Source organism: Corvus cornix, chromosome 7 (assembly GCF_000738735.6).
Source record: "Corvus cornix cornix isolate S_Up_H32 chromosome 7, ASM73873v5, whole genome shotgun sequence".
Classification (NCBI taxonomy): Eukaryota; Metazoa; Chordata; class Aves; order Passeriformes; family Corvidae; genus Corvus; species Corvus cornix.
The window spans coordinates 274,749-292,421 of record NC_046337.1 but is presented as its reverse complement, the minus strand read 5'-3'; the positions used below and the strand labels follow the sequence as shown (position 1 = coordinate 292,421).

Sequence of the window (17,673 nt, the reverse complement as noted above, 5' to 3'; positions counted from 1 at the left end):
TACTAATAGCTATTAGCTGGATTAGAACAGACGGTCGTCTTGGGAACATGTTCATTTTTGTACCTGCAAAGCGGCTTTTCAAACTTTGCAATCAGCTAATAACCTGCCTGTAGAATGTAGATTCTAAACAAGAAATTGCCAGGAAATAGGAAGAGTTTCAGAATGCTCAGAGCATCACTCAGGAAAATCTTCTATGACTACTGTCTCTTTATCACAATTAAAATTCTGTGTCTGCCCCCAGGCTTTCACACATCTGCCTCTGTTATGGAGCAAAACACATTCTGAAAAAACGTAGAACCATTACAATATAAATTCATTTTAAATTCAGTCATTCACAGATTACTACCATTAAAATAAATCTATCCCCAGCATCAGATGAACATCTCCGAAGTTTAATATTTGTGTGATTGGGAAATAGGACTGAGGATGGCAGGAAAAGCAGGAGATTTCAACTGCACTATCCCATGGACACAGAAGGATTATTCTCTTGCTCATTCTTCTCACTCAGACAAACCAACTTTTCCAACAGATAAAAAGTCTAAATAAATGAAATCATTAAATAAAATCAGGTTTACAAATCTAAGCTGGTGCTGTGGCATTGTTGAGGTAGCACCAAGGGTTGCCTGTAAAGAATAAGGTGCTCCAACAAGTACTATGTAAATATGGTTTCAATTCACAACAGCTTCTAGTTTAAAGATATAACAAGTGACACAGGTAATGAAGTAAAGAGGGTGGAAGAATAATAAAAAAAGAAATAGTATATTATATTTAATATGCTAAGAAGTCAACATGAACTTACAATTTCATATTTAAACCAAGTTCCCATGCTTTTTCCAAGAATTCCTAGAACAGATGTACAAATGGCACTAAACCTTATCATTATTGATGCTTTAGGCAGCACCAAAAGCTGTACTACATAACTGCCTTTTGTGGTAAGTAATGGAACTTCACCTCTACAGTCTGTGCAGTTACAAACAGCTCAGGTAAATAAACCGAAAAATCAGTATTTGTCTGCTGAGGCAGAGTAACATGAATATCAAAACCCCTTACTACTGGCCAAGTACTTCAGAGTAGGGTTCTTTTGTTATCTTTCATGTAGATCATTTTATCTGAAATAATTTATTTCCCCAATCAAAATTGCCATCATCCACTTCAGGCTAAATGCTTTTGGGCAGAGACATGAAGCACTATTGACTTTAATATTTGCAAAGTAAGTTGCTTTTCTAGGGAGGAAATTGCTGCATTTCAGAACTATTTCCTGCCTCATACATACAGAATTAACTATCAGAGAGATCTCGTTTAGACTGAATGTCCTTTCATTTTTTCTGCTTTAAAGATCCAAGCCAACAGTAGTCACCCAGAAGGTGGCCGTTGTGCTGTACATCCCTACTGAGTCTATTTTCTCTTCCATTTTTTTAACCTAATTTCCCCTTTCTTCTGATTCCACTTAATCACATCCTATTTTTACATTCCCTCTCTCCTTTTTTTTTAAATTGAGTTGAGATCTACTAATAAGACAATTCAAAATAAATCACGAGACTAACTTTTTTTTTTCCTCTTTCACGTTTTGCTTTCAGAATTCCCTAAAAGAGGTAATTTTTTGTGATTAAATGCTTTAGCATAGCAAAGCAGAACATGTTTACAGCAATCTAGGAAAACCTTTTTGACATTACGCATTATGGTTTCAGCAGCTGCCTGCAGATCAGACCCATGCAGCCCATGGAAGTCCAGGCAGACTGCTCCGCCTCGGCAGAGCCACCCTCCCCGAGGCAGGAACCGTGAGCAGCGTGTCTGTCTGTCTGTCCGCAGCCGTCTCCTTCAGCCGCCAGCACTGCCCTAGAGACAGTGACAGACTACTTTTCGTAGTGTTACTGTGGCTTCGCCCAAAAACTTTGTTGCCGTCCTTCCATGGATCTTACATCCTTCCTGCTCATGCTGTTTCCGTCCTGTATTTATGACGTGACAGGTCATTGATATGTAAGTTACTGTATCTTAGACAAAAATGCAATTTCAGTAAGGTATAGGCAGCAGGAACAGGATAACCAACTCTTGAAGATAAAAATCTTTGAACATAAATAATGTCAGTGATGCATTAGTAACAAAAGACAGTGAAATCGTAAAATAATGTAGAAATAAGAAGTACCATGAGGTATTTTTAATGTTTTCAAGGTTTAAGCAGGTTCTTAAGAAAAATGGGAAGGAGAATCATTTAGATAACTGATGTGGAAAAAAGAAGGTCTTGTGTTAGTATGTAATGACCAGCAGTCTCAAACTGGTTATGATAATACGTCAAGGCTTCAAAATGGAAAGTAAAAAAATTATTTTAAGTATTTTGTTGTGTAAAACGTCAGTGTTTGTTAAGGTCGTGGATTTTTTTAAAGAGGGCACGTGAATGCCAATGTTTTGCTTGTCTCAAGCAGATACTATTGATTGAAGAGGGTAAGATTTACCTCACGAAATCCAGTTCTTCGAACCTTTAGCAATGTTTTTAAAAGTCTCCGCCTCTCACACCGCTCCCGCCTCTCACACCACCCCTCACAACTCTCCCCGCCTTCACACCGCTCCCCGCCTTCACACCGCTCCCCGCCCCTCACACCGCCCCTCACACCGCCTTCACACCGCTCCCCGCCCCTCACACCGCCTTCACACCGCCCTCACACCGCTCCCCGCCCCTCACACCGCCTTCACACCGCCCTCACACCCCTCCCCGCTCTCACGACCCTGCGCCGGCCCATCCCGACTGCTCCAAACCGCACAAGGCGCTGCAGGTCGGGCAGGTGCGCGGTTCCGTGGCCCTGCCCTGCCCTGCCCTGCCCCGCCTGCTTCCCGGCGCTCCCGGTCCCGCCATGGCGCTGAGGAGGGGTGTCCCGCCGGGCCGGCGCCTTCCCGCAGGTAGGGGTCGGGGCCGCTCCGGGCGCGGTGTGAGGGGCTCTCCGCCGCATCGTCCCACACAGATGCAGCTCCTCCGCGGAGAGGAGCGGCCGTGTGGGACCGGGAATGGTGGAGGCGGGTCTGTGGTGCACGGCCCGCTCGCCCTAGCAGGCCCCGCATCCGCTCCATCACGGGTGCGCTCGGTCGGCGGGTGTGGAGCTGGCGCCGCTCGGTGATCAGGAACGCGCTGTTGAGGGATAGCGAGAGAAATGGGTGTCCATATTCAGTGAAATATCTGTGTTCAATGTTACAGCCCTATCCCTCGCCTCCTGTAGTAACATGAAGAATTTACTTCCCCTCCGCCAACGCCCCCCCCCCCCCCCCCCAGCCCCCATAGAGCTATCTATGAGGAAGCCTTCGAGCCTGCTGTTCCAGCCGCCGCTCTGCCTGGGTGGCGACTGTAAGGATGCAATACCGGGATTTTAAGGATGTAGTAGCGCTTGTGTTTGTTGGGGGAGCGGATAGATGCATACAGTGTGAGCAGCTCCTGGGCCATGCCGGGAGCTGTGCGGAGCTGTCTCTCAAACGCACCAGTGCGTGGGCTGTGTCCCGCCTGCTCTGTGGCTCACGCTAAGGTGCTGCTGGCTCAGCCTTTGGAGCTGGGGGATAGTCACTGCAAGCACAGTCACTGCAGGCTCAGCCTTTGAAACTGAGGAACGGTCACTACAAAGCTTTAAACCAGTTGGGGCTTCCCCTCGGTTTATTAGAAGGGCTTAGTGCCTGAGGAGCACATAGTCGTGTGTCTCCTTGTACCCCTGTTTTGTTTTCTTGAAAATATTTTCTGTTTGGATTTTTTTCTTTTAGCATGCTTTTTCATGAATTTGGGATGTAAATAGTTTTTTTCAGCTTGTCTCTAGTCTATTCCTGGATTTTTGTGTGTGTGGCAGGGACAGTTGAGCTGTACCTGAAAGGGCCTTTAAACCACTGCAGTCAGTAACCTGAAGCAGGTACTGGTCTTTCTGAACTTGCATGATAGTAAACTGCAACTTGTAGTCTTGCAAGTCTGCAAGTAAGTCTTGACAAAGCCTACCTGTTACTGCAGTGGGCAACAGCTTGGCCGAGGGGTGAAGGTGCCAGAGTAAGTGGTTTCAACCATGCACTTAGTGACCAAAGTTCAAGTGGGCATCTTTATTCTGACCAGTATTGAGCCAAGCTGTCTTTGTTTTTGCTTAGGTTTGTTTTTGTGTTGTTTTCTTGTTTGGGTTTTTTTTGTTGTTGGGGTTTTTTTGGAGGGGACAGCATGAATGGAAATGTGCCTCCTTACTTTATTTTTTTGTTTTAAAAATACATGATGTTTTAAAAATGGAAATTAGTAAAAATTGTGGCACTTAGCTGTTAGATTATATGGCTAACAGGTCACTTATAAGAATCAAAAAATTGAACTCTGTATTAAAAGTTTGACATACCTCTCTATTGCTCTGGAAAGCAAATTACAAAACAGCTTTGTGGTGCATCCCACATGCATCTATGTTTAACTCTTCCCCTGCCATGGATGTGTGTGAGCAGGTGGGACAGCTGTTCCTAGTGGCTAGTTTCAAGTCAGTGCAGAGATGGAAAGGAAGATGGGTTATTTCTAATAACTATAGATAACGTTTTGTGGGCCTTTTGGTGGTAGACACAATTCCAGATTATCCATGTTTCATTATCTCTTCCCATGCTGGGCATCTCTCTCCTCCTTGCCTAGCTCCCCTTGTGCTTTGTGTAAAGCCTTATAGTGTTAAAATGTCTGCCTCTGTCTGGATCTCCTTGCCCTGCTAAATTAAAACTAAAAACAATGCTTGTATCTAGAAATTGATAGTCCTGCATGTGTGGGAAGGTCCCAAACCAAAACTTGTGGATCTAGGTTCAATTACTTTTTTTTAATCTAATTCCAAAATTTTAGTGGTTTTCCAGTTTGTGGTTTGACTGGTTCCTAAGAAGACAAGAGCCTGACAATCTGTGGGAGAACACTCGGGATAACTCGCGTTGGTATTCTGGTTGAACTTATTATAAAGAGAAATGATGTCAAGAAGATCTCTGAGATCTTGAAAGATGCCAGGGCTTTTTTTTGGTGTGGTCTGTTTTGTGGTTGTTGATGTTTGGTTTGGGGTTGTTTGATTTGGTTTGGGTTTTTTTTACATTCTTTGTCATTCTAGTTTGAAGATGCTTCAAAGACAAGGAATAGTTTCACACCTGGTGAGCTGAGGGTATTTAGAATCTCAGTTCTCTTCACTGGTAGATACTTGGAAACAAACAGTTGAAACTTCCATTTCAGATACTTTTAATTTTGTAGTTAGGCTGCCGGAAGGATTAGGTTCAGTCTAGGTCTCCAGCGTATTTGTAGCTGTAAGATGGCTGGGCAAAGAATTTGCTGCTTATGCAGCAGTATAATTAACAGTATGTATGTCATTTTAGAAAGAGAAGAAAAGCCAAGTCTAGCTATAGCATAGCTCTGATATTGTAGTGCTGCTTTGGACATGACTGAGGGAGAATTTTTGTTTCTAAAATTAGGCCTGCAACCAGGAAATACAAAGCCAAGCGTCAGATTTGGTAGAAAATGGGTGTTAGTTACAGATGGATACATCTGCATCATCAAAAATGGCCAAATGCATTTCTCATACTAGCTAGTTGAGTAATTCTGGAAACCACTCTCCATTCCCTATTCTCTCTTGCCCCCGAATTTAAACTCTAGTCTTGATTGTTCATGATCAGAATAGGAGTCTTGCTGCGAGGTGAAGCAACTTGTTCAATAGGATGAGAAAAGAACACTAAGGTTTTTCTTTCTTACTTACAGTTTTAAAACTTAAAATGCTCTCCTGAAGAGGGAGAAAGTGTTTCTTTCAAGAGAATGTTTTAGATAACTTTACGTGTTCTTTGTTCAGAATTAAATTTTCAGACATGCCTCAGAACTTAAATTGTTATTGTTAGGTTGCCTGTAGCTTAATTAGTGCTAATTGGTTTTGTGATTGGCAGATATGTTAATAAAATATAATTAAGCATGTTCGAACACAAGTACAAGATGAGTATGCATCTGGTTCTTATCTGCATTATTAGGTTTATTCTGGAATACCTTGAACTAATCATGAAACCCTTATTGCTGTTAGTCACATTGTTCAAAAACCTGAAAGTTTTCGGATGGTGGTTTGGTTTTCTTTTTTATTTTAAAAATACAAATCTGAGATGTAATAGTTTCTGGGGAAGGATGCATATGAACATAGTAAGGTGTTAAGATTTAATATAGTTAACGGTGACTGAAACCACTCTGATTTCTTGATTTATGGTATCTGGAAGTTGATTTGAGTCTGCCATGACACAGAATTTTGAAGCTTTTGCTGCACCTCTTTGGCTACTGCTGTGTATGCATGTGTACAAGTAAAGCATGGAGCTAAATACTGAAAGATGATTTCTGGTTAATGGTTATCTGGGGTAAAAGTATTCTCCTCTAAGTGTATGTAATGTGGTATGTAACTCTGTAGGTATTTTTACTTACATTTCACTTTTTTCTTGCAGTTAAAGCTGGAGGTATGAGAGTGTCTAAAAAGCAAGAAAGCGGACCTGTTGAGAAAAATGCTAAACCTCCAGGAAAAGAAAAGTCAAGGTATTACACTGCAGGGCCTGTCACCCCTGCTCCATAGTTAAAGTTCATAGGTCATGGGCTTTGAAAACAAAGAAAATTCTTATTCTACAAGAGTTTAATTCTTAACTTGTGCAATTTATAAATAAAATAATATCGATAAAATAATGTTGATATTGAAATAATTATCAGCTTAAAAAACCCCAAAACCCAAGGACAGTGCCTTGCAATGAAAGGCAAAGGCTAAAAGACATCTCTATTGTCATGTTTTATGGAACAGAAATTAAAGCAATGTGTTGCATACTTATGCCTAATAAAGGAATAGTCAAACAGTTTCCAGTGAAGTAGGAGTGAACTTCAGGCTGTCCACATTCTGAAGTAAATAAAACCCACATCAACTACCCCCAAGGAAGACTCTCATCACCTATATAGGCTATACCCCCTATTTCAATCTAAAATCTAATTTGGCTTTTTCTGTTTACTACTTTTTAAGGTTAATCAAGCTGTTTTGCGCCAAAAATGAAGGCATGCTTCTATTTTGAATAAAGTAACAGTGACCAGTTGATGTGGTCATTAAAACAAGTATTTTCTTGCAGCTTTTTCAAAGATTGAACATTTTTCTTAAATACATGCACTTTTCTTAAATGTCACTTAACAAAAAGTTAAGTTGACCAATATAAGGGTATGACAGTAAAATCTGAATGACTTGTGGTGTAACTAAAGTTTTTGATTTTTTGTTGTAATCTTCTGGAATTAGAAGCTTTTTATTTTCACTTATTGCCAGTTGTCTGGGTGTAATTTTGCAGCTGTCTTTTCCATAGTCATAGTCACCTAATAGTATAAACAGATGTTGAATAACTTTTATTTGTCAGTGTAGCAAACTTTCAATTGCTAAATTGAAATGTCAGTAGGAAATGTCTTTCTGTTCCACAGAAACTTAAATAAATAAACTTAAATAAATAAACTTAAATAAATAAACTTAAATAAATAAACTTAAATAAATAAACTTAAATAAATAAACTTAAATAAATAAACTTAAATAAAGCAATATCTGCTTTTTCAAGAGTTGCATTTATGGTATTTGGGGTTTATAATGATTATTCCCTACTCCATTTTAAGCTAGAGAGGTTGTCAGTGATTATAATGGTATCATCAGTAGAATGTGCAATCTGAAGTTCTTCCTGTTGTTGAACTAAATTATTTCATACCCACAGATTTGTTAATTTGTGGAATATTGGTAACATGGTGTTCTTCACTGGAATATGGAGAAGTTAATGGGATAATTTTGTGAAAAAATTCTTGCTGGACAAATAGTTGCTGTGAAAGGAAACCGTGTCCAAAAGCAGAGGCTGAATTTTTTTCATGGGTCTAGGCTGGAATCAAGAAAATTTTTTGTAGATGAGGGTATCAGTGCTCACCTTCTGTGAAGTTATTTCACAGCGTACCAAAAAAAATCCTTTTTGAGATATTCAAGGATATTTCATACACAGATTTTTGTATGTATGAATAAGACTGTCACACAAATTTTGTGTTATTCCATTCTGAAGCAGCGTGCCTTTTTGATATTATATAGTTTTTCATGTGATGAAAGAATTTAGCTCCAAACCTTAAATTTATACTGTAAAATGTTTTGTATTATGTCTGGAAAATGAAAGTGACAAGTGCTCAAATGTTTCTGTGAGATGGAAATGATAAATACTTTTTTCATCTACTTTACAGTGCTATTGTCAGTTTTCCACAACCTCAGAACATGGGTGTCTTGGTAGCAGAAGCACTGAACAAAGTAAGTCTGGAAGAAAAAGTCAGGGTTTCTTCATAAATCTAAACATGAGTAAAAGTTAAAAAGTGAATTTTCCTTAAACTGGTGTCTGGCAGTTGCAGGTTCTTCAGCTGCCACTAAATGTTCTTGTGATAACCTATTTCTGTAGTGGTTGTGTGGCTAAGCTGCTAGATGGCTAAAAAGTACCTGGCTTTCTCTCCTTGTTCTGATTCCTCTCCTAGTTGCTATGACATGCCCTGGGACAGTTGTGTACATCTGTTACAGAGAAGCACAGCCAGACAGGGAGGTGTGTTCTGCTTGTAAAGTGGCGTGGTGCATTAGCTTTAGTGAAATATGGGGAAGAATTACCAGTGGCATGTAAGTGTCTGGCAGAGCTGGGATTACAGTGCAGAGCAAAACCTTGTCTTCAGTGACATGCTTTATCCCACCATGGAAATCACTCTGACTTCTGTGCGGGTCCAGCAAAAATACAGAGCTGCTTGAGGGAGGTGGGTGGCATCACTGGCAGGTGCAGGGGACACCAGGATGGTGATCCAGTGTCCTGCTCTGTGAATGATCCCCTAGACAGCAGGCACAGCATGTCCTACTGCTGCCCCATGTCTAGCTGGTCCATCTGAGGCCTGACATTAGTCAGGCAAGCACCTTTTGACTTCTCCCGTAGGAAGATCTTGTATCCCACAGCTGCTAATGGACCCTTCTGTTTATCACATGCTTACAGCTCCTGCCCTGTGTCTCTCATTAGGCTGTTGGTGCAGGCTTACACCTACACTTCGGAAGAGCTGATTTCACAAGCAGCTCTTTGGTTTGCATGGTAATCCGAAGATCTGACAATTATCATCTCTTTGTTACACACTTGCAGTCTTCAGACTCTGAAGCATACAGGAGTTCCTCATGCCTAGAGCTCAGTAAAACATTTCAACACAAGTCTTATCAACAGTTGTGTTTATAGCTTTAGCCTGTAGATCTTGAATTTTTGCTTAGACTTTTTTAAGGAGAGCAGATAAAACTCATCCTCCTTCTCTTCCACCTGTCCTCATCTCCTCTGTTCTGACCTACCATTTCCTTTTCCTGTTGGTTTCCAGAATATTGTATGTGAAGCTTGCTTGCTAGTTTAGAATGTGATAATTAGCTACTGTAATAATGATGATTTTGAATCTGGGAAAATGAGAATTTGAATCAACTTATCGTTAACTCTGGCATACTGATTATTTTCTGTGTTTTCCTCATCTTGGAAGCTCATTCTGTGAACTACTAAACAAGGGAAGAAAAAAAAAATTTAATTCCCTAAAGGTAGTCGGACTAATATCACTTTGAAAACAGAAATTATAAGTAAATATACTGAGTTACCATGAGTCTGTGTATTGATCACTTAAACTTTTGGTGGATTTAGGTTTTATTGCTCCTTTTAAACTACTTTAATATGATGAAATTTAGAAAGAGAATAGCTGACAAGCTGTATTCTATCACAACTTTTTTTCTCCCCCCTTTAATGTTACAGATGAGCCACAAAATCCATGCAGCAACATTACAAGTGGCTCACCAAAAGCCACAGCCTACCTTGGAGAAGTTCATACTGCCTAAAAGAATTCACATTATTCAACAGCCACGGAAATGTTAAGATACTCATTAAAAAACTTACGTTTACTTTTCTATACAGCATTTAGCATGCTGTGGTGAAATGCTCAAAAGCTGTGTGCCTTGTGTCTTGCTGTGTTTCTGTTACTGACAATAAAATAAAAGAAGAGTTACTGAATGTACTCAGGATTTATTCCAATATCATGGCTTCTGTCTAACCCAGTGTTACTAGTATGTAGTAATTAATACCAAAAGGTCTAACAGTTTCACTACTGTGTGTTTTGACTGAAGGAATGGAAACTGTCAGCCCTGTTGTTTTGGGTTTATTTTTAGTTTAATGGTAGCAAAGCTGATGTGAACTTGATTCTAAGAAAGCAGGTCATGAGTGAAAGACATGGGGCTTCTTTCACTTGAGCCTGAGGTTTTCCATGCTGAATGCATGCCTGAGGCTTACTGCATGATAAGTAATTCACAGAGTCCTGGGAAGGATTGCAGTGCAATGGAAAGAAATATCTTTTGCTTGCATTTCTTTCTGTAAGAAAACCCAGCTTCTCTGCAGGGATCAGCAAGCAGGAAGAACTGAGTGGAATCAGTCTGTTTTAACCTATTTGGGGCTGGGGTGGATAAATGAAGGAAGTACCTGACTAGGAGCTGAACCCTTGGGATAAGAGGGCAGGTAGCAGGGAAGAGCCAAGGTGCAGAGAATGCCATGATTGGAGTTTGGAGTTAGGGTTGGTAGAATGGGGTATGAGACTTAGCACTGACTGGTACTCGAAGGGTCATGAGGGGTCAAGCTTAAAAATGGGGAGGAACAAATGTAAATCCCAGTCCAGGCAATGTCCTTGAGCCATGTCCTGCTTGCAGTGACCGCAAGGACAATAGAGAGAGCCAGAGGATAATATTGTCTTGCTGTTGGGAGTTGGTTGTGGAGCTCCCCGACTCAGAATTTAATTCTGCTGGGACAATTTTTTTTTTTTTTTTTAAGGTAGTGATTGCAGAAGAGTATTGTCCCAAAACTGGTTCTTTCACCCTTTTGGTGTGCAAGAAATTGATCCCCACACAGAGTGTGGGTATGTGATTTATTTACAGCTGTGTGCAGAAAGGGGTGCTGGGGGGAGCTAGCACGGAGACAAAGGCAGGCACACCTATAGGTTACAGTCTCAGGCCAAGCAGATCTTACTTTACTCCATGGCGAAGTTGCTAGTTTCTCTCTGTTTCAATCTCAAGGTATAGTGTCCCAAGAAGTCGTGGTATGTGGTCAGTGAGCAGTGGGCTCTTGGTGGGCAGAGGAGGCTTTTACTATTATGATTATGGTATAACGAGGAAAGTTCATGGCAAGGGCAAGTTCTCACCACAGAAACAGTCAAACCTGGCAATTTGTTGGCCCATCATATAAGGTCCTGACTAAGAAGGGTATGATCTTTTTTTCCCTGCCCTTCAAGGACCTAGGACATCAATTTTCTGTTTTCTACATTCCTGTGGCTGTTGCTCCCATTGCTTAACTGCTTTGTTCTCTATCTTATTATTTGGAAATTTGTTCCTGTTATTCATCAATTCCCCACTTCCATACTTATGATTCTTCTTAGACATATCGTCTGTCTCACTCTTAGTTCCCATGTGTTGGAACCATCACATATTTTCCTGAAATGAATCACAGGGATGACAGGTAAGTCAATTGCTTTATGATTTCCCAAATGCAAATATATAGTGCTACAATTAAGACAAAGGGTTAGTATTGGGAGAACAACAAGGTAAAACATCTCATTGAAACTCCCTGTAGCAATGGTAAGTGACCAGCTGAAAAGTGTCCTACCATCCATGTGCTCTATCTCACTTCACTTGTTCCAATACTTGTGTGCTTTCCGCATCATGATGGGCAGTAATCAAAGTACTTTGTCCATTCTTCTGAGCTTGTTTCAGCAGTTGTTGCCGATCATTGTGCTATAATAATGTTCTTACTAAAGCAAGATTCATCCCAACAGGGGTGGGCAGCAGATCTTGAATCAGCAAATAATTATACTGCAATAGCTGGTATAATGTGAAAGGAGCTGAATAATTGAAATCCACCCATTGATTTTGGTGAAATTACAAACACAAACATTAGAGTGATTATCTGTATCTACAATAAGGTTATCTACAAATATGAAGCCACAAAGGGTTCTCATGTAAGCATATCATTTTCCAGTATATAAAAGTACAGGTTTGCAAGTTTCATCAGGATGGATTTCAAAATGACAAACACTATTCTGTATCCAGACAAATGTCAGGGCTTTGGTGTTACTGCACAAGTGTGTCCCTGTTCTCATACAGTGCACATGCTAACACCGATGGTTTGCCATTCCCCATGCTTTTGGGCCCATATCCTATGCTCCAGTGTAGGGTTCAGTTATGATTCAGGTCTAGTGCAGTGATTGAGTGATGGACACAGAGCCGTCCTATGTGGATTAGTACCAGGACTGTGCTATTGATGGTGTTATAGGTAACACTGACTAAATGCCACCACGATTGGAATTCCTTTGCAAATTCAGTCATTATTCCAAATTACTTTTTGAATTTCGGTGGGTGAAGGTGCCTTCTTCGCCTTCTCTTAAAATTGCTACTGCTACTGTTGATTGTATCCACAACTGAGCTCAGATGTAGCTAAGAGGCAAAGAACCTTCACCTTGGGTTGCACCAAGTGCCTCTGGGATCAACTATGAGCTCGCTCATTGATTCTTTCCCACTGAGGCAATGTGTCAGATAAGAGCCATTGATTAGTTTCTACGCTGGTAGAGAAGACTACAGAGGGTGTTCCAATTTGCTTAAATCACTTGTGGTTATGCTCAGGTTATTTATAAGTACTTCAGCATCTGTACAGTTTAAAACTCCCAAGTCTCTGTGATTCCAGTCACATCTCTTCTTGTTCCTTTTGGAGAAGTGGGGGTTTGCCCATGTAGCCAAGCTAACCGTCTTGCATGGGAAGCACATAAGAATGGTGACCACATTGGTGTAAGTGTAGAAATATTAATCTGCATTACTAGTTCTACTTGTTTAAGAAACCAAGGTGGATTAAACAACATTTGCTGCTGATCTGCGTTTTTGATCACATGGTCCAATTTCAAAAATTTGTGGGGATAGAATTTTCTCATCCTCTTTGACTGAGGCAGATGTAGTTGTTTTGGTTTCAATAATATCTATCTTGAGTTTAAATGTTAGTCCCACATTATGGTGGTCCCAAAGGCATACAACAAAAACCAGGGTAAAATTGTACCAACAATCCCACCTTTTGATGGCACAAAATTTTGGGTCTTTTGTGCTTGGTTCTGTTGTACTATTAGGCATTGAATATGAGTGGCTTTCCCATGTGTAGATCCATTGATCATTCTGCAGCCTGTCCAAACTTTTTCTTGGGTTGTTCTTTCAAGAGAGGAACCCAACTATATCTATCCCAACCCTACCCATGTTCTAAATATGCTTCAGCTCCATGCATAACCAGAGTAGTGAAATTGTACACTAAAAATTGTATACTTAAATTCATGCTTAATGTGAAAGGTAATACTCAAAAAAATGGTTATATTGTCAATGAGGCTTCTTCTTAAAGTATGCTTTCCACATGACAACAGTGGAAGGCTATTGCAAACATATGAGAATGCTCCCTCTAAAATCAAGGGGTCCTTGATTTAGATTTAGAAGATTATGCAGAATTAGTGTTGCCATTTAACACTAACGTCTGCGTCTTTTCATCGATCCATCAAATGTAAATACCCTTGTGTTGATTAAAGATTAAATTATGATCACAGGAGGTGGTGATTAGTAGCATCTGCAATAAATAATTTGGTTACACCTTGAATAAATAGAAAAAATTAAAATACTGCTTCTCCTTTGAAGATGAGTATTTTCTGTTTCTGGTTCCATAACTGACTGATTGCTACTTGGGAAATACTATCAGTGTTATCCTGGACAACAGCAACAATATACTTTATAGATGTTGAAGTTGTAGGTATGGGATTTGGAAAACAGTCTGCTTTTGTGTCTTGTACAGCACACTTCTGTTCCCCAGGCTGGCTCTATGGCAGTGAATATTGATATGAATGTCAGTGAACAAACAGGACCTGTCCATGTGTCAAATGACTATCCATGCTCTCAAAGCCAAAAATAGCACAGTGCACTCTAATGTATCGATGGCTAATACATGCTTCCTATACAAAGAATATTTGTAAAATCTTTAGAATTCTAATCTTTATGCTTTTTGTTTCTGAAGAAAATCAATAGCTAGTGAAAAGTTGTAGGATCTGATTCTGCAGGCCTTTATGAACATCACTTGCTATGAAGCTGAATGTTATTTAACTGTTTAAAGCAGTACGTTCAGGGAGGGAGGATGTGCTTGGTGTAGAAGGGAGCTGTAGTAAATCCTGTTTGTGGCATAAATCAGGCAGTCATACAGTGATTGCTAAGGATGGAAGAGTTCTGTTAAAAGGCCCCAGGCACTGCTCTGTGCAGTGCACACTTGGCAAGTGCAGTCCCACAGAGGTAAACTAAGTACATTCAGTCACTCAAGCTTCTGGCAGGACAGTGTCTGTGGGCAAACAGGAGTTCTGCAGCATGGGCTCAGCCTGTGTGTGTAAGCTGCATCAGTCCCCCTGGCCCGACAAATCCAGGTGTGCACCGCAGCAGTGCCAGGGCTCCCGTGTATGTGGAACATACAGGTGGTGTTGGAGTGCCCAGTGGCCTGGCAGAAAGCAGGCTGGAATGGAAAGGGTCTTCCAAGTACTACCTGGGTAAAACTTTCAGGTGTAAAAACAGGTCCAAACAAGAAGTTAGGAGGTCTAGTTTTGATAACTCTGTTTCATGGGTTTGCTAAATGTAAAGAAGGTGCAATCTCCTCTTCTGCTATAAGATGAATCTTGCAGAGCAGGAAATCCTGGCAAGTGCTCTGTTCCATGTCCTGTTCTGTCAGGTGGTGTCCCCTGTGGGGGCATTACAAGAAGCATTTCGTACTTGCTTTTTGTGTCAGTAGCATTTACTAGTCTTTGGAGGGTTTCTGAAAGATTTGTGTAGAGAACAAACTAAACTGTTCTGTTTAAATGTTTTTTATAATTAAGAACTTTATATACATAAGAGCACTTCCTTTTCAACCAAGACAGTCTTTTACTCTTCTGTTGTATTTTGACAGGGGCACTGTCGGGTGCATTATTTTCTCTAATTTATTTCTGTTCATTAAGGTTTCCTTCTTATAATAGTATGAGTAATAACAAGAGCTAAGCAAGAAACAAAAACTGTATTTTGAACTTCTAAATAACAGACAACTTAGTTTTTCATCCTGTTTGTGCCTTCCATTCTGTATCATTTCAGTTTGTGTTTGCACCATCATTGATGATACTGTGATGAGGCTGTTGTGCCTTCTGTTGCAGGGAGTTTATTTTATTTAGTTCAAGCCTTAATACTTTGCTTTCATTATTTAAATATGAATTGCCACCAAATTCAGAACATAAAGAACAAATACAGTAGGTTTGCTAGAAAAATCAAACCCCTGCAGAAAGACTGTTTTCAGGCTTCTCACAGACTATTTCAAACAATGCAGGCATTCAGTGAGAAGGACATGATTTCAGGAAAAGTACTTCTGCAGCTGATCTTCATTTCACCATGTTGGAGGACACAATGTTGGTTAATATGCAGTTGTTTTTAGCTGTAGCCCTCAAAACACCTTACAAAGATGGGAAGCCAAGGGATGATGAAAGCTGTGAAAAGAGATTTTGGTACATGTTGGTTGGCTCAATGTCTTTGTCAGCTTGGTAATGTTACATGTGCTGTTTGATGGCCTGAGACACGCGTGTTCTGTTGGACTTCTCTGCAGGGAGGAGTTTCCTCTGGGGCAAGGAAGAGTCTCTGCCCTTAAGCTCTTCGCCCTCCTAGGTTGGGTGGTGCTTGACAGAGCTGCTTGGGAATTTGGGAGTGTGCAGCTCTAACTGGTCCAGCAGGAGCTACAGTATATGCTGTTCAGTGCACAGACCAAGGCCTGAATTGAGATAATGGGATTCCTGACTCTTGTGTGAAACTGCAGCAGATGAAATGGCAAAGAAATTACACATGGCAAGACTGGGAAGTTGCAATAAAAGAGAACTATACAAGACTTAATGTCAATAAACAAATATTAGCTGTTGTTTAAAGCCTTTGTGCCTTCCAGGATGTACTTGTTCAGCCTGTTCCTAAGTGGCATGCATAAATCTGCAAATCATTTCAAGCACAGTAACCTCTGCCCGGCATATAAGCCCCAGAAGTCCTGGTAAGTGGTGCATGCATAAGCCAGATAATTTCCTGAGTTCACCTTTAATTCCAGCAGTAGAAGACTATATTCCTACAGTGTAAAAAAAAAAAAAAAATTAAAATTCAGGGGTCTAATCAGTGTCATCTGCCATACTCGTATTGTTCCTGTTGTGTCCAGCTCCCACACCATGTTCCCAGGAAGACCCCTCTTGGTTTTGAAAATCTTGCTGTTGTTGAGGACCCTTGTTTCCACGTGTTGCCATTCCTCCTCTTCCTTCCCTACACCTTCTCGCTGCCCTTTCCTCCTCAGCCTGCACAGGACAGGTATTTGCAGCTGATCAGGTGGCTGGAGGAATGTGTACCTTTATAGTACGTTTATGGTTCTTGTCATACATGGCCACAGATTCTACTCCTGGCCATTATGCCACACTTGCTTAATTATAATGAAAAACTTCTAGATTATATTATTAGCAGAAATTTCAGTCTGACACTTCATTTATAATGGGCTACCAATGTTTAATTCATTCCAGAATTGAAGAGAAGGACTATTACAGCTCTGAAGTCTGAGTCTTGCTGAGTGTCCAGCAAACAGAGACTCTCCAATTCTCCAGTTGTTTGTTAAAGCAATTTTATAGAGGTTTATAACTCATATCAAGAGTAGCTTGTGCAGTTTCAAAGGTTATTAATTATTACACATGTACTGGATTTGCCACAAGAGGTTGCTGTATGCCTACAGTTTGTTCCAGCTCTGCCAGCTGAGCTGCCCTCAGAAATGCAGCTATTTTCTGCCAAGGAGGTATATTTTAATCTGCTGGAAAATTTTCAAAGAAAAGGAACAGATAAGTTTATGAAAACATCATTTGGTATTTCATGGGGCACATGACTACCTAGAAGCTGTGAAGATACAAAGGGCATAATTCCATGGTAACAAAAAGACTCCCTACCCTTTCTCCGGTCTCTGGGTTCCCTGTGGAGTCAGATACAAGTGAGACTGATGCCTTAGATTTTAACTTTCATATTTTTCAAATCCTGTACTGCCTGGTGTGTAACTCTGAAGTTTCTTGTAGCCTGTTAATTTCTGCTCTCTCATGCTAGGTAGACATAACAAAGCCTCTCCAGGCCTGCTCTTCAAGGACACCCAGACTGTCCTAGGCCCACAAAGTATAAACCAAAAGCCTCTGAGAGGGGGCAAGCTGAGGGGAAATGACATCATTAAACTGAAGCTTTAATTGGAGAATTAACCCTGATATGCAAATGAATTTATAAAAGTGTGGAGAACTCGTGACCTGTTGTCCATCTTGGGGTCCATTCTGAGGATAGCCTCTGGCTCCCCAGGGTGTACCTTTGAAGGCCTTTCGAATAAATACCTGCCATTATTCCCTTACTCCTGTCTAGTCTCTGTTTTTAGGTGGCTTCTCAAGGCATCAAGACAGCACAAGGAACAGAGGTACCCAGAAGGGCCTGTCTAGGTTCAGGAAGGGGGTGGGTCTGGCATCATTCAGCCGATGGTGAGGAATTGCATTGTGCATCACTTGTTTTTTCCCTTTTTATTATTTACCATTATTATTGTATTTTACTTTATTTTCAATTT

The 17,673-nt window shown here is 40.6% G+C and overlaps 1 protein-coding gene across 1 annotated transcript; it reads left to right on the top strand.

Moving 5' to 3' along the window:
* Nucleotides 1–2,647: 2,647 nt before the first annotated feature.
* Nucleotides 2,648–17,673, top strand: DAPL1 (death associated protein like 1). The gene is made up of 6 exons (XM_039555378.1): nt 2,648–2,892; nt 6,421–6,508; nt 8,204–8,267; nt 11,450–11,505; nt 16,003–16,101; nt 17,491–17,673. Exons 1-6 carry the CDS (start codon nt 2,847–2,849, stop codon nt 17,549–17,551), a joined length of 414 nt encoding a protein of 137 aa, XP_039411312.1. The 5' UTR covers nt 2,648–2,846; the 3' UTR covers nt 17,552–17,673.